General features: G+C 43.6%; 1 protein-coding gene across 4 annotated transcripts in view; it reads left to right on the forward strand.

The window, feature by feature from the left end:
• RNF213 (ring finger protein 213) overlaps nucleotides 1–16,680 on the forward strand; it is a 58,443-nt gene that overhangs the window by 31,559 nt on the left and 10,204 nt on the right. For all 4 annotated transcript variants that reach the window (XM_068913645.1, XM_068913644.1, XM_068913646.1 and 1 more), the window contains exons 29-53: nucleotides 35–171; nucleotides 514–609; nucleotides 1,060–1,178; nucleotides 1,498–1,620; nucleotides 2,435–2,514; nucleotides 3,332–3,479; nucleotides 3,913–4,048; nucleotides 4,477–4,665; nucleotides 5,119–5,267; nucleotides 5,707–5,861; nucleotides 6,229–6,441; nucleotides 6,859–7,040; nucleotides 7,836–7,956; nucleotides 8,068–8,168; nucleotides 8,436–8,615; nucleotides 9,141–9,304; nucleotides 9,400–9,502; nucleotides 10,481–10,595; nucleotides 11,502–11,712; nucleotides 12,901–13,091; nucleotides 13,429–13,557; nucleotides 14,228–14,338; nucleotides 14,585–14,827; nucleotides 15,478–15,559; nucleotides 16,209–16,243. In XM_068913645.1, the coding sequence (XP_068769746.1) occupies nucleotides 35–171; nucleotides 514–609; nucleotides 1,060–1,178; nucleotides 1,498–1,620; nucleotides 2,435–2,514; nucleotides 3,332–3,479; nucleotides 3,913–4,048; nucleotides 4,477–4,665; nucleotides 5,119–5,267; nucleotides 5,707–5,861; nucleotides 6,229–6,441; nucleotides 6,859–7,040; nucleotides 7,836–7,956; nucleotides 8,068–8,168; nucleotides 8,436–8,615; nucleotides 9,141–9,304; nucleotides 9,400–9,502; nucleotides 10,481–10,595; nucleotides 11,502–11,712; nucleotides 12,901–13,091; nucleotides 13,429–13,557; nucleotides 14,228–14,338; nucleotides 14,585–14,827; nucleotides 15,478–15,559; nucleotides 16,209–16,243 (3,513 nt within the window). The remainder of the gene's footprint in view (nucleotides 1–34; nucleotides 172–513; nucleotides 610–1,059; nucleotides 1,179–1,497; nucleotides 1,621–2,434; nucleotides 2,515–3,331; nucleotides 3,480–3,912; nucleotides 4,049–4,476; nucleotides 4,666–5,118; nucleotides 5,268–5,706; nucleotides 5,862–6,228; nucleotides 6,442–6,858; nucleotides 7,041–7,835; nucleotides 7,957–8,067; nucleotides 8,169–8,435; nucleotides 8,616–9,140; nucleotides 9,305–9,399; nucleotides 9,503–10,480; nucleotides 10,596–11,501; nucleotides 11,713–12,900; nucleotides 13,092–13,428; nucleotides 13,558–14,227; nucleotides 14,339–14,584; nucleotides 14,828–15,477; nucleotides 15,560–16,208; nucleotides 16,244–16,680) is intronic.

A 16,680-nucleotide genomic window follows, 5' to 3' on the forward strand; every position in this document is an offset into this window, starting at 1 on the left:
GAGCTAAGAACAAACCTGCGTCTTGCGCTCTCAGGTCACCACCTTCTCGAGGCTTCTCACCAGCGCTGACTCCGCTTGCCTGGAGAGAGAAGTGCAGGGTAAAGTTCAAAGGCTTCAAATCCTATCCCTGCAGCAGTTTGACACGGAGTACTCCTTCCTGAAAGGGATCCGGTGAGTCTGTTTCTGCCTTATCCTGCTCTGAACAGGCTGTCATCTGGGAGGACGTTGCATTGGCAGAACATTTAGAGTAACACATAATGAAAAAGGAGGCAGGAGAGGCTGTGCTGTGATGAGCTGTGGACTGGCTCAGTGCACACAGTATTAGCTTCATCATGTTGAGGCACGAGATTTGTTTTTTAAAATTAAGCTATCCCTACAGGATAGGTCTGTTAAATGCCTCTGCCTGCCTGTTTTTAGCAAGTCAAAGCCAATGTGGAGTGACTACTTCTGCCACCTCTTAAATCTTGTTTTTTACACTTTGTGACTTCTTTTAAATACCCTTTCACCCTTTAGAGATTTCCTTGATGCCACATCAGGAAATAAAATCCTTATTATTCAGGCAGACTTTGAAGATGGCTCTCACAATGCCCAGCTCATCGCCTCAGCCAAGTAAGTCAAGTGAGAAGCGTTTCCAGCTAGCTGTTCTGCATGGGGTTTCGGCATGCTTTATTAGTGTCATTTTCAGGTTTTTGAAATCAGGAACGTGTACTCAGTTCATGCTGTAGTAGAATGAAACTAGAAGCATGAATTGTTCTTTGAATAATAATAAAAATCCCAAATTGGAGCCGAGTCAAATTGAAAGATAATCCTTTTTGTCTGAAGTGTGAGTTGTTGCTATTAGCTGGTAAGTGCTGAAGAACTGAATAACAGAGGTATCTTTCAAGGTATAACTAGAGGTGGTGGCATCAGAACAGCTTGCTAGGAGAAAGGAGCAAGGGGAGTGGAGTGACTTTTGTCTCTATAGGGGAAGAAGAGTGTGCCCTCTCTCTTACAAGGAAAGATATGTGGCTTTGACTTTTGTCTGTTGGTCTGCCAAACAGCATTTCCTCTTTGTTGTAGATACACTGTTGTTAATGAAATCAACAAGGTGGACTTGGGAGAAGTCTCTGTTTTCGTTTACTTCATTATGAAGCTTTCCCGGATGGAAGGAGGAACATCCTATGTGGGATTCCATGGAGGTGGGTCTGGCCATCTGTGGCTCATCATTGTTTGTTTGGCTTCAGGCAAGATCTGCTTTCACCAGCAAACTTTCTGCTGTCTGTTTTGGGTTTCAAGAGCCTCAAAGCCCATGTGGCACTTGTGGTCTGTCAATTTGAGGTAGCATGCATTAGCGCATCCGGAGCAAATTGCTGCTTTCCCTTTCTACAGCGAGAAGTGAGAGTAAGTGAACTCTGAATGTCAGCTGCTAGCTCACGAGTACTGGGAGATAATTCTTGGGAAGCTCTTCTAGAAGAGCATGCTGCAGACATGAGATGACTTTTTGTCCTCTGTCTTCAGGACTGTGGCAATCGGTGCATATAGACGATCTCCGCAGATCCAAGGGCATGATCTCTGATATGATTGCCCTGAAGAACCTCACCATCAGCCAGATGTTCTGCGAAGATTCAGATAAAACAAAAGGTGAGCTAAATGTGGGCTGTTGCAACCTGGTAGTGTTGATACGCCAGTGGGAGAAAAAGGGGAATAAAGAGCTATTCTAAATTTAGCGCTAATGGACCTGATGCCTGGTACATAAATCTAATGATTTCCCCTGATCAGCTTCTAATTCTTGTAGGGGATGCCATTGGCTACAGACTTACATTTGTTTTTAGTCTGTTACCTCTACAGACTGCAAGTTTTGGGTCATTAGTTAAAATTAATTCGGTAGATTTACCTTTTTCTTTTGACACAAATGTAGTGTTTGTGCTGCTGAATGCCCAGAGCGCTCTGTCTCAGCACAGGAGGCAGCAGGTGCTGCATAGCAGTGCCCAGAACGCAGCCAGTGTGAATGTGACAGGTCAGAGGTGTGCTTACACTGCATATAGGGAGACTACCAACAAGTTGTTACTCCAGAGAGTCTCTCACCTTGCATGAATATAGATCTATTCACCTAAACCTGGAGGTAGATTATAAAAGACTTTCTTTCCCCCTCAATTTTTCCTACAGTCTCTCCTCTTCTGCCCTACTGCTTTACAGGAGGCAGACTGCAGCTATGAGGACTCCTTTAGAGCCCAGCACATAAGCGCCGAGTGTCATATTTCTTCCAGTTCTTGCCACATGAAGCATGGCAGCCTTAGCACTGGTTTAGAGAACTGTATCTCAGCTAGCTGTGCAGGTGATAATTGATCTCATATAGATGATCTCCTGCTCTAGGATGCAGTCCTTAAATAAACTCTTATCTGATTGCAGCAGTGAATTGCTTCTTTCTAATAAAAATTCTACACCTTGGTTGCAGCTCTTCCTGTGAATGGAGGAGAGCAGGAGGAAACAGAGATGGAGGCTGAAACACTACTGCCAGAAGCAGAGAACTATAAAGTAAGTTCAGAATACGTTTGGTGGCTTCTCAGCTGTTAGTACACCCTTTGTCAACTAAAGGTGTAATGTACCTTTTACATCTGCATTCACTTGAAATCCATCAGGAATATAATTTGCATCAAGAACATTAATGGTCAGATACAAATTCCTTCCCACTCAAAAAGAGATTCACTAAAGAAGCAAACTGCTCCAAGGACCCTCCAATTCCTTAGCCATTTCATATTCCTAATTTTAAGTCACTGCCATCAGTTTTAAAAAGCTTCTGTTGTCTGTGTGCCTTGAAGCTGAGAGCTGTGATGCTGAACGTGCTACTCCACCTACTCGTGCTTGTCAGTCAAGGGGTGCGTTTGAAGCTGCAATTGGCTGTGGACTTTGCTGCGCTGCAGCTGTTAAGGCTGGCTAGTGCTCCCCGACAGTATGTGATGCTGCAGAACGCTCAGTGCTGGAGTGACTGCATGTGGCTTTGCCCCACTAGTGCTTAAACATCTCCTGGAGAGTGGGTATATCCCCCTGGTCAGGTTTATCATTTCCACTTTTGTTTGAACTGCTGGGTTTTCTTCTCTATAGGAAGCTTATCTTGCTTTCATACAGATGCTGTGTTGCAAGCCAATTTAAAGGGGCCATAGAAGTCGTATCATTTATTTGATAACAAAAGGAGAACTTAGATTCTCAACTTGGGGTGAGAGGAAAACTGGGAGATGGAAGGACAGGCCCTTTCTAGGAGAGCCCTGTAACCATTTTAAGAGGGATATATGTTGTGGGGCAAGGATGTACAACTGAAGAATAGTGAACTTGTTTTCATGCTGTCTTTGGGAAGGGTGAAATTCTGGACACCACCGCACTCCTGAGGAGCTGTGTGCAAAGTGCTGTGGGGATGTTACGGGACCAAAATGAAGACTTCAGTCGTAGCACAAGGCGAATTGAGATTCTTCTTGGCCTTTTGTCCAAAGAGGATGACTTGAAAGGTATGTGCTCCCAAGCTGCAGCAGGTAGAGTCCCTGAGCATCTGGAGGACTGTCAAAACACACAAATTAACCCACTGGTGCCCCAGAACATAGATGGGATTTCCGCTTTGTGGCTTAAGAGAGGACAGCAGTCCTTGCTATCACGTCAACAAGGTAGCTGGCCCAGGCGAGCAAGCTCCCACGAGTGTGTGTGCCTGTGCTCCAGTGAGAACTCGCTGGAGTCTGTCTAGAACCTGCCGTTCCTTTGGGGGCTGTAGGGTTTTTTCCTGGAGTACTGGATCTTAATTCTCTCTGGCTGTGCTATATCTGGTGGCTGATTTTCCTCCTTGGTTGATTACTGAAAAAACTGTAAAATGCCGTGCTTCATGTGATATTTGGGTTTTGATCCAAAGGCAATAAAAAAAAAAAAAAGCACGTTCTCTGATTTTTCTAGCCTCTTTCCTGAAGATAACAAAGAGTCGCCTTTCCACCCTTTTGAAGAAGCAAGAAGAAAATTCCTTTCACCTAAAAAACTGGGTGCTTCGGGAGGCTTCCAACCCCAGTGCTCTTCAGGAGGCAGGCACCTTCAGGTGAGCAGAACAGCAATATCTCATAACCTACAAGCTTCCAAGAAAAGTCTGCCAAAGGCAACTGTGCAGCAGAGACAGCAGTTTTGTGCAGTCTGGGCGTTTGCAGTGTCAGTCTCAAATCTGTACTGGAAGCTCTCTGATGGCAGTTTTGTCCTCTCCTGGCTCCTGAGGAAGGGTGACTTACAGCTGAATGGGCTATTCCGGGACAGGAATGCACGAATGCACAAGTGCTCTGAATGGAACAGTGGGATTACAGCAAAGCCACAAGTGAGAGAAGGGGTTCTGTGGTGTTTTTTTAAAGGCAGGGTTAGGATTCTTTATCACAAACAAATGTCAGCAGTTTCTCAGGAAAATCACCACCTAATTTGCAGATATCTGTCATTGCTCACCTTCCCTCTGGGTTTCTTGATCTCTTTCTGCCCCTAAAGGCACACCTTGTGGAAACGAATCCAGAATGTGATCACTCCATTCCTGGCTCTCCTGATAGCAATGGTAGACAGAAATGGCAATCTGGAGCTGTTGGTCGGGCCGGCAGCTGAGTGGGTGACAAACCTGTGGATGTTCATCTTCAGTGATACAAAACTTCTGACCATCCCTAACAATGTGGGTAAGAACAGGTGAGCCACTGGAGAGAGCAGCAGGAGGGCTTGGCTGGCAGTGGCTTGAGACCAGACCAGCAGGAGCTTTAAATCCACGTGGGGGGTTAACATGTTGGTTGGTCCCCTACGCAGCCAACAAGTGGGGCAGTTCTTAGTGACTTCTGAAGTCTTCTCTCTTTCTACCCAATCCAGTGTATACCTGAGCTTTGCCACCTAGGTCTTGGCATGCTCGTACTTTTTAACCATCCCTTTTTACCCACGTGCCCTGCTGTTGCAGCCCTTTTTCTAGGGAATGCTTAATAAATAAGTCTTAATGTTACATAATTGGCAGGAAAGGCTGTGTCAGTGAGTCTCAGTTCTTCCCTCATCCCCTTCTGCAACTAAATTCTTGGGTTTCTGGTGCTTCCTGCCTCTGTCTGAATGCATTTCCCAGGCAAATGCCCAGAGCGTTAATGATCTTTAATCTCCTAGCTCTCAGACAGAGATCATTCTGGTGCAGAACAACATGATCAACCTGATGGTTTCTGCTGCTCCTGGGAATGTGATGCCCTTCAGTTGGAGGATAAAGGAGTACTTGGATGACATGTGGTTGGAAGCTCAATATATTCAAAGCACTGAAGGTGAGACACTGGCTTGAACTTGTAAGGCAGAGCAGCTCCGTCTTTTGCTCTGTGAACTCCAGCTCATCACTACCACGCCTTTACCTTCCTGCAACCCTGGAGTCACCTTCAGTTTCTCTGTGCTTGTACGACCCAGCAGAGTTTAGTGCAGCTACCTTTTCCTTATGCCTCTCAATGTCAGCATTTCTCCTGTATTTTGTGCCCTTGTGTTGAAAATACTGTGGAAACAGCAAGAGTTAAAAAGAAGGTGAGATCCAATAAATATTAGACTGGTTCCTGGGCTGAGAAGGCCTGGCCTCAAATCCCCTGTTAGTGCTCTGAATGGGGGTAGTAGTATATGCGTCGGTTATTAACTTGGTGTAGTCTCTTTAGGATAGAAGCTGTGTCAAATCCATCTTCCTCCTAATATTCAGCTTTTCTCTGCATCCTCATTTTCCAGACAAAGCGGAGAAGTTTGTGAATATCTTCCAGAGAACTCCACTGGGGAAATTTATTTCTGGTCTGACTGAGGAAGAAAGGAACGTGCTCTTCCAGTCTTATATCACAGACTTCATTGTCTTGACCATTGGTGTGTCCTCTCTAGAAGAGCTGCAGGTCAGTGTCTGGAACAAGAATTGAGACCCCTTTGGACAGGGAAAGCATGGTGCCCGTAATACGCCCTTCTGTATCAATCTCACCATCTTGTTAGTCAAATTCCCCCTCTCAGAGACAGGCTTAACAGCAAGCTAGCCACAAAGCAGGTGCATTTGACACGGAACGGCTGCTGAAATTGCTGAGACCTTACTTAATAAAGCACTTCCAGAGGAGCACCTATAACAAAATGCCACATTATTTAAGACCATCTTCTTTGTAAAGTACTGATTCCCTTATTTCAGAGGCTTGTTTTGATACAAAATAACTTATAACTGATTTTTTTTTTCAGTTCCGATTTTATTTAACTTTGTTTTCTTCTAACTTTCAGTGTCTGCAAAATACCTTCTTATCCTGCATAGAAGAGTGGAAGGCAACATCTCACAGAAAAGAAGAGACTGTGCCGTCCTTGCCCTGGGTTCACCTTGGATACAATCAGTTCAAGAGCCGTCTACAGAACTTTTCTAGAATCCTAGCTGTACATCCCACTGTGGTGGACCATCTTGTTGACCACGAAGGATATGGAATACCACATTCAGAGATGGTAGAGTCGCTACTAAACGTTTTTTATTCCTCAGTCCTAGTAAAGAGAGTGTTTTATCTTCCCTGAGTTAGCTAGCGTTCAATCTCCTTTTAATTTCAGCAGCATTAAATGGTGGGAAGCACAAGCCAAGTCAGGATCCTTAGTATTGGGGATAGTCTGCTATATTATCACTCTTCTAAACCTGTTCAGCAGTAGTAGCAGTATTATAATAGTTTGCCATGCTGTCACGTGATTTAATAGGGTGTGCTAACGATCTGAGTCATAAGCATGCAAATTCCAGAGCTTAAGAAAAGCAAATAAAACATTACTCAGTACCTAACACCTGCTATAGCAAACCAAACTGAGAGCCCAAAGTTCATAAATAACTCTAAAACGCAGCTGCAGTGTTATACTCATACTCTGTGTACACACATCTAGGTTTTAGATGTGTTAGCTGCAATGGTGTGTGCCGAAAAGTTGGAGAACCAAGTGCAAACATCCAACCCGGAGATGTGGCTGCAGGAAGTGAAGAATCTTCGTATGCCCATTGAATTTCTTTGTAAAGAGAAGGATTTACAGAGGAGTGGAAGTCGGTGCCATCAGCTGCTAAAGGAGCTGAAGTATGTAACCACAGATCTGCTAACAATCTTAATCTTATGCCTTGCTGTTAATATCAGTACAGGCTTAAAGCTGCTTTGGTGCTGTTTTTCTCAAACTATTTCACAAACCCTTTCAGGTTTCTGCTAGGCTGAATTACATATCAAACATCAAAAACCAGTTTGTTTTCTTCCTTCTCACCTTATGTGGATTCTCTCCCCCAAGTCTAACTTTTACCCAGTGTATTCCAGCTAGGTTCAGGGCTTATTTAAAACTCTCATTAGGTTGCTGTTTATCAGCATTGTCTGCCCACTTCATGCCTTGTGCATAAAGACTGTGACAGATGAGTAACTTCGCTGCATCTAAGACAGAGTCTTGTCTCTTGGATGGCAAGCCCAGGGAGCTACCTCAGGGTCTCACACACCCTATTTAGTTTAACCTAATAGCAAAGAAAACTTCAGTTAATGGTGGTTTGTTTGTTTTTAATTACTTCATATTATACAGAAGTTAGAGGTGTGAAAAGGTCTTTCCAATGGTCTTAATTCTGTTGTATCGCTGTCTACAGAACAGACTCCTATGCCATGAGCTAATTGTGTCAGGTACTGTAAAAGCACTTGACAAAAAGCCAGGTTCTGCTTCAGGGGCTGATAATGAAAAGGAAAAAAATAAATTACATGAGAAATGCCAGAAGACTGTACTGGTGAGCCTGAAAAGCAGTGAGATCATTAGACTAACTGGATACTGCACGTCCCTTTATCCTCCTCTTGTAGTATCAGCTCGTAGTGGTGTAACTTGTCATTACGTTTTCCTTCCCACAGAGTCTGTTGGAACCGGGTTTTCTCTATGTCTCTGTTTGTGGAACATGTGCTGTTTGGTATCAACACTCTGATGCCAGCATTTGAGAACCTAGTGAAAAGATATACTTTGCTCCTTGCTAAGGTAAGCCAAGATGTGATTTCACCTCTTGCCTAGTTTCCTTTTGCCGATCGTGTGAATTTCGGTCCAGAGTAGCAGAGCTGAGTCGTTTAACTTTGTCCTTTTTCTCTGCAGTGTTTTCAGCAGGATTCAGACATGAAGAGTCATTCAACTTTTATTGCAGTGATGAAAGTACTGTGCCAGTGTAAAGAGGAAGTCAGCAACAGGCTTTGCAGGTAGCTACTGAAACAAGTTGTAGGTTCTGATAGCAGTATTACTTGTGTTGCCCCCATGTTTTTGGGCAAAGGGCAGTGTTGCATTCAGCATACTGAAAGCCAGGTGAAGAGCAGTAACTTCCATTTTATTCCCCTCCCTGAAGCTGACTAGTTAGCCAGCAAATCTGACGTTATCTCCACTTAGTCTGGTTGCAGATGAACATCTTTAAAGGCTTTTGGTAAGACAATGTTGAAGCAATTGTGTTTGCTGCTGTTCCTGAATTACAGATATGGTGTGAAGTCATGTCCTATCTGCCTGGGAGAGCCCAAGGATCCAGTATGCCTTCCTTGCAACCATATATTCTGTCTGAAGTGCATCCGAACATGGCTAATACCAGCACAGATGCATTGTCCATTCTGTAAAGTTGCCGTCGAGGATGTTGATTTAACTGTGTCCATGGAGCTCAGGTATTCCATTCCGTCCAAGGGGAAAGCGTTGGGTTGGTTGGGTTAGGAAATTCTGACTCAATCCTCTGAAGTTGTCAACGCAAGCAGAACAGGTGGAAGAAACTCTGCTCAGCTGTTTATGGGACTGGAACAGGTCCTGTCTATTTTCTGCTCATTGTTTCAAAAGAGGGGAGGAAGTTGCCTTGGCCCCTGTAAGACCCCTATAAAACCCTGTAAAGCTAAAGCACTGTCAGTGGCTGAATCAGGCAATGGAACTGCTCGTCACCTTGGATTGCTCTGTGATAGCTTAGCAAGAAACTTTCAGTGAATGTGTCTGGTGTCACTGATAACTAAGATCACAAATGGCAGTGTGATACAGCCTTCGCAGACAATACTGTTGGTGTGTTGCATAAATCAAGGCTTGTAGAAAGCTGGAATGGAATCTCACTTTGGTAATTTTGCCTGTATCTGCTTTGCTCCACCTGTTGTTTAACTGGTTTTGCGTTTGAACATCTTTGTGCTAATGCTTTTTCACCCTTCCCTTAGTACTGCCATAGCAAGAAATGCCCTGTTCCGGCAGAGATGCAATAATTTCTTCATAGATATAGTCACTACCATGTGTTTCAAGGACAATGAACCCCCTGAGGCTGCAGTGATCCAAGAGCTGCTTAATCTGCTGTTTGTTCACAAGGGCCTTTTGAAAGATTCAGGTGAGCGCCCTTCATCCTAATGCTTAACCTCGTGGAATCAATTCTCTTGCCAGTTTCTCCTGCCTGCTAATCCTGTGTTTGCTTTAACTCTGCAGATCATCCTGCTGTCTACACAAAATTTCTGTCCCCGTTTAATGATGAGGTGGATAAAACTCCCATCATACGCTCAGTAATGCTGAAACTCCTCTTGAAGTACAGGTGAGCAGTCAAACAGTTGATCGAGAACTGTATGCTACATTGGGGAGTGTGATTTGGTTTTATTTTTTATGACCGTCCTGATTGTTCTCCTCACTTACATGAATTTCACCTGTAAAGATTCAATTTCAGTGAATAACATCTTCTGCCTTTGTACTGCTCATGCAGCTTGGCTGGCCTGTGCGTAGCTTGTGTAAATCAGAATCACAGAATGGCTAAGGTTGGAAGGGACCTCTGGAGATCATCTAGTCCAACTCCCCTGCTCAAACAGGGCCATCTAGAGCACACTGCACAGGATCGCTTCCAGGCAGGTTTTGAATATCTCCAGGGAAGGAGACTACACAACCTCTCTGGGCAACTTGTTCTGGTGCTCAGTCACCCTCACAGTAAAGAAGTTTTTTCTCATGCTCAGACGGAACTTCCTGTGTTTCAGACTTGTTTTTTACTTCCTGTAAAGTATCTGGTTAGTCTGTACCAAGGTTTACCTAGGTGTTTTTAACCTAAACCAGGGCTGAACATTGATGGCTTGGGGAACCTAAAGAAGATAGCTGACATATTCTAGAGCAGGAAAGCAATATTTCTGATCCACAGACATTTAATCCAGGAACAGGATCATCTATATGTTTACGTAGACCTCTCCATTTGTGCAGGTTCCCCTAACCTCCCTTCACGGTCAGCACAGAAGTGTGCTTTCTGAAGTGTGATCATTTCCTAATTCAGATGCCTAAAATAGGTCAGATGACTTATGTCCTAGAAATGCTTATTTCTCACTGCTGATGGTGAAAGCCTATCTCGAATGTGAGAACGAAGCTAGATGGTATCAGGCAGAAGCGTGCATAGTTGTTTTTACATCTTCCAGATGGATCCAAAGTGACCCCTGCCTGTCATCTGGACATAACTCATAGTTAGATCATGATTCAGGACACAAGTAGTAGCCACAGCATTGCAGCTGTGTTAAAGGGATGTTTCTCTCTCCTGTAGCTTCAATGAAGTGAAAAATGATGTGCAAGATTACCTACTGCGGGTAGAGCAGAGCCAAATCCTGGAGAAAGATGATAAAAAAGAACTCTATTTGCTTTTTGTCAACTGCTTGGAGGTAAGACTGCAGGGTGGGGAAGTCCAGGGCAATACAACTGTTACAGAAGAGAGTCAGGAATATCAATTCTTCTGCAATTTTAGGTTAGTTTCTTGTGTGCATAACTAACTGTCCAACTACAAAGCCCAAAAGTAAGACCATATTGAATCATCTGTTCAGAACTGCTCTCTAGTAGCTAGTTTTGCTTTCCCCAGGTAAGGCTTGGGTTTGCAGCATTACATAAATTCTTCTTTCTTGTTTCTTTCCTTTGTTTCAAATTGTTTGGACAGGTGCCTGAGAATAATTAGATGAGGCCAGACAAGACTCAAACTCCAACAGTTAAGAGTGCAGCAAGCAGAGGGATTTCTAACTATAGTTGTGGAAAACTGGCACTTTGTTTGCAAGACTTTAGATGACTGTGCAGAGTTGTCCCCTTCCCTCCTCTTGCGTTATTTGTAATGCTTTGGACAACTTGAAACAAACTTGACAGCAGGGTAGAGGTTTCATTTGCTATAGTTTTCATGAAAATAGTGACTTTGTAGATAAGAAAGATCCAAATTTGTGTTCTTGCGAAGAGAAAGACAGGCAGAGCTTTGCATCTTGAAACATATTGTGTGTGTTTCAGCATGTTTGGCCAGTCAGCTTGCTCATAAGTCTCTTGCTCAGCCATATACTTAGGGAACATGGGAGAGTGCTTGGGCCTGTTGTCCAAGAAGGTGTTAGGGGGTGTGACAGAGGTTGAAGATAGGGACCTGGGGGATCACAGGTAGGAGCTAATGGCATTGGAGTGGAGTGTGCGATGAAAGACATGAAAGTTTTTAATGTGCTTATTGCAGTGCGAACGCACTGGAGATATGCAATACAAATGCACAGGATATCTGATTTAAGTAGTTCTGCCATTCATGCAGTATCCTGACCTGTCTTTAGGATTCCATGTGTGAAAAGTCTGAAAGTAGCTTTGGATATGAGCCTACAAACTATCTGCTGCAAGACAGAAGCTTTCCAGAGAACTACCTCCCAAAGAACAACCAAGAAGCTCCTCAGGAATCATCCGTTGACTATCTGCAGGCAGTAGCCAAGGTTCGGCTGTACCTGGATAGGGCCACAGAGCTGCTTTTTGACTTGCATGAGTCCACAGGTTAGTCTGATTATTGCACTGGAAAATACTGGAAATGCTGTATCACAGGGTAAAGACACCATGGGAAATGGGCTAGCCACAGTCAATGGATCTGTTGCTGTTCTAGAGCTTGTCTTGATGCATGGCCAAGAAAAAGCTCACTGGCTCTCTTCCTTTTGCTTTGGCTAGGAGTGTCAGTCGGTACTTGTCCTCTTTTCCATGTATTAGTGCTCCATATCTAGTAGCAAAGCTGCGCCTGTAGGCCCTGGGCTATAATTATGTAGCAATCCTGCTTTTGGAAGATTTATTTTATCCTCTAGGTACTAGTAATGAAACTTTCTTTGACAGACTAAATTAACTTAAATGAATAAGGCATAAGTGAAGCTTCAGATACATGACTATTGTAAGGCTCTTTTGTTTTATATGAATGAGAACTCTGGGCATCTACAAAGGAGAAAGATACTTTCAGAAAATAAGTAACTGAAGTGCTGAGATGAATTGCTGACCAAGTAAAGGAGAACAAGGTGTGGAGAAGAGCCTCAGAGATGGTTACACAGTCTATGAAGCATCAAAGAGCAGTAATGTAATGAATTCCAAGGGACTGCAATGTCCAGCACTTACAGTGAGAATGTCGGGCTAGCTAAATGTCTCCTGGGAGGCTGTTCTTAAGGGGCTACACCACCTTGGCAGTTGAGGAGACAATGGAAAGCCAATGTTGAGCAAGATGGAAGAACTCTGAGAATGAACTACCGGTAATGGGAAAACTTGTCTGTGGGAGGAAGAAATGGAAACAGATTATGTGCAGAGGCATGACTGCATTTCTCTAATGCTGGAGAGGAGCAGTAGGTACAGAAAAGCCTCTGAGTTTTTCCAACCTGTAATTTTTCTATTGCAGGTCACAGTAAAACTTTTTCAAAGTATTTAAGTTCTAATTTCAAATATATATTGGGAGTCCAAGACCCATCAGAAGTCCGTAGACTTCCATGAGTAGACTTCCATGTAATCTATGACATTCCGAAAATGTCATCCTCAGTCTCAGACTTGTGTCATTTCTAAAATTGGGCTGGGGGAGGATTCTAGATAAGCTTCTGAGAAGGGAGAGCTCTCAAGTTCTCCTGCACGGTCAGTCAGTACAAGAGAAAGGAGCTTGCTGCTATGGCCAGTTCTGGCAGCAGAAGCTGAACGCTTATTTTGCTCTCTTTCCTCCAGAGCAAGACCACATAAAGGAGAAGCAGTGTTACCTGGCAAACGTGAGAACATTCTGTAGCCTCACCAAGAATGACTGGCATCGTGTTTACCTAGTCCGGAAAATTGCTAATCAGTATGGGATGGAATTTGCTCAGAAGCTTGTCATGAATGGGCAGTTTAAGTGGGTGTTCCCAGTGGAAATTCTGCAACAGGTAAAGAGGGTTTTTTCCTTGGAGGTGGCTCTGGTCTCCTATTAGTCTTCAGTCTGTGCTTCTTTTGAGTGTTTCTAATGTTGCTTGGCCCTTGGGGACCCACTGTAGTGGGAGTGATTGTGATGACGACTTACCTTTGCTCTCTACTGAATGGAGTTTGTTATGGCAGTGTTATGGCAGTGTGCAGCCATTTGGGCTGCTAGGCCTGCCTGCTGTCTTTTAGTGAAGGCTGAAATGGCACATCTCTTAGAAATGTTTCTACTTGCAAAGAGCAGGTCCCTCCTTGTCTAATGGCTAACATCCACACGGTGCTCACCATGCACTTTTCCCTTTGTAGATACAGCATAACCAGTCTAATCAGATTGATCGGTACCTGGCATGTGGCAAGAACTACAGAGTCCTGCGTGATGTGGTGGGGAAAGCAATGATTGAATTTAAGATTGAGGATCTTCTAGAGGCAGAGAAGGTAGGGCATAGTCCTCTCTGACCAGCAGTTTCTCCTCACCAAAATCCTCTTGAGGGTTCTGGAGCCTCAGTGTTTAAGCTTTCTGTGTTCCTGTTGGCAGTGTTTTCTTTCTAGTGGAGATGCCTGGGTTGCCTTTGCTTGAAGGTTACTGTGACTTATCTTGGCTGAGACACAAATGTTTGGCTTTTGTCACCTGTGCTACAGCATATGTAACAGGTTATTTCTATCAGCTGCCTCATCCTCGCTTCTCTCCCCTTTTAATATATTGCAGCAGCAGTTGGTTTTACAGTAAGCATGACAGATACCTTGTAGCCAACTGATTGGAGAGTAGGCAGATCTTCAGAGCAGGTTTATGCCCCCTCCCTGTCTGCCCGTATCTGCCTAGCCTTGTACCTTACCATGCAAAGCCAAACAAATTTCTGTGCAATTATAATCATAAAATACTTCAGAGGTTTCTGATGTAAAAACCACAATCAGCTTGAGGACTCGGATAATCCATTTATTTATGGCTCGAACAGCCATTTTTGCACTATTTCCTTCATGAGCAGGTAAAGTTTTACTGCAAACCCGCTGAAGCATGCATGTCCAGTAACCAACTGAAGCCTTGTGAAAGTTCAGCTATGACAACTGTAGCCTCTTCTCCACTGCATCGCCAGTTCTTCTTTTTCAGGCACGTAGCAGCTCCCCACCTGTAAGGTCTGTCCATCTGCTCCTGGCTATTTTCAGAGAGGTCACTACCCTGTATGGAGTCAGCGACTCAAATCTTCACCCCAGGCAGCAGGTAAGATACTTCACTATGGAGGCTTGTGATGAACATGCTTCGTTTGTAAGGAGGAGTGAGATTCAAATTATTGGTGGAAGAACCTTTTTTTTCTTTTGCCTTAAATATAGTTCTATCCTGACCTGGGCAGACTGAAGATAGCTTTCAAAGTAGGGGACAACACAGCCTGGGAAGTAGCTGTTAGTGCTCTTCAGTTTGGTGGGCAATCTCACGCTGGTTTTATTTCTTTTAAATATGTTCTTTCAGCAAAGTGATGCTATGACTGAGTTCATCCAGAACTCCCAAATCCTGAACTCTCCGGAGCTGAAGCAGTTTGCGACATCTCTTGTGAAGAACGCATTGCCATCTCTGACAGTGAATCCTCAAAGCTTCAGCCACAATGGAGCAGTGATTGAAATGGCTGTTCATACGGCAGCTGTCTTGCTATGCGGGCAGAACCCCATCCTGCAGCCCCTGAGAAATCTGGCATTCTGTCCGCACACCATGAAGGTAAGGAGACTTTAACTCAGATGGTAGTTCAGCATATTGCTTCTTTCATGCATCTGCTGGATCCTCTGGAATCTAACTTTTCTTAACAGCAAAAGACACCAATTCATATGTTAGCTGTGAATTACTGTTGGCTGATTATTTCAGCATTGCTGGGATTAATTAGCACAATGACAAACTCTGGACTGGTACCTTTTCGAGGTATGAATTTTCCTTTTCATCTTGAGGAGTATCTGGTAAATACTGATAATGAAATTTGAATGAGCAAGTCTGAAAGCATTTGGCAGGTCAGACCGTGGAGACCTGCATGCTCTAGAGGATAATGCCTTATGGAGCCCTACACTGAGGATGGAAGGATCTGCTGCTCTACTTCTCTGGCTGTCAAGGTGCGCACCAGGGCATGTGAGGCTATCCCAAGAGGACTTCCAATTCAGGAAGTCCAGAGAGTGTCCATGCAAATCTTCACAATGTTGACAGCTCTTTTTTAAGAGTAGCTTTTCACAGGTAGAATTTGAATAAGTACATCACATTCTTCCCTCTGCACTACTTCTGCTTCCAGATATCCCTTGCTCTCCACCATGAGGAACCAGTGAACAACTGCTACAATAAAGAACTGACTTACGTAATCATTTGTCACCATTCTTTCCCCTTAGCACTCTTTTCTGCCTACGATGCCTGAAGACATAATGGCTCAGGCAAAGGCCTGGGAAGGAATGAGCACTCTGCGCTGGTATAGTAAGTACTTCTGACTATCTCTGGGAGAAATGGAAAGAAAATCCTTGTTTTTGAATAAAACTGTTCCAAAGGTGAGGTCAGATACTCCACTTCTCAGCATGAATTATGCTTTGTAATGAAGATCTGCAGCTATGCTTGGTTATGTGGATACTGCATCACAATGCATCAAGCTCTGTTTAGCCTTGATCTTATAACTGTTTACAGAGTTCAAGACTATAAGGGACTTGTCCTGGTGGTTTTGGCTATGTTAGAGAGATGTGAGTAGAAGAGGAGTACTTTGCCCCTTTCCTGGCCAGCTTTCAATTCTTTGTTTTCCTTATTAGGATTTTATTGCAGACTAGGAAGCATTCTTGCTTACCAGCCCGATTTGGTACTTGGTAGCACAATCTGCCAGATTTCCATTCCTTGCTTCTCAAGAAAAGAAACTGAAAATGAAAATTTCCTGAAAAGTGAACATTTCTTCTCGTTCCTATGTGGGCCAATGACTCTCTGGGAATGATTCCTCTGGGTTTTGAGAGCGTCAGGGCTTTCTATTAGATCTTGAGGCATATTTCTTGCTCCAAGAATGATGGTCCCTATAAAAGGAAGTAACAGGGACTTCATAAATTTCTGTCTTACAATACCGTCCTATTTGTTTTTCTTTTGATAGCATGTCCGAACGGCCATCCCTGCACCGTAGGAGAGGTAAGAATTTGAGACTGGTGAAGTAGGTGGTGTTTGCAACATTAAACTGTTTTACTTTTTTCTTATCCTTCTTATGTTCTATTGCACAGTGGTTCATTTTATAAACTATATTACTAATCATTTTACCTTTGCAATGTAAAATTTAGAATAGCTCTAATGCAGCTTATACCATAAATCTAGGAAACAAGGCAGGCAGAGGCCCTCTGCCCAGTATATAGCAGTTTTTAATTAACCAGTTATAGTTTGGATTTAAGTATTGGGAATTAGCAGAGAGAAACTATAGAAGGCTCTGCTGATATAGACATGGCTAGAAGGGTTTATTTTGCTTGTTTAAAAAACAAGTCCTCTATCTAGTTGTGACAATTCCCTGTAGGAAAAGGGGAGTAAAAGAAAGGGTCTGGCATGAGTAAGGTATCTCCCTGTGACTGAAACAGAAT

This window comes from Struthio camelus, chromosome 19 (assembly GCF_040807025.1).
Source record: "Struthio camelus isolate bStrCam1 chromosome 19, bStrCam1.hap1, whole genome shotgun sequence".
Lineage (NCBI taxonomy): Eukaryota > Metazoa > Chordata > Aves > Struthioniformes > Struthionidae > Struthio > Struthio camelus.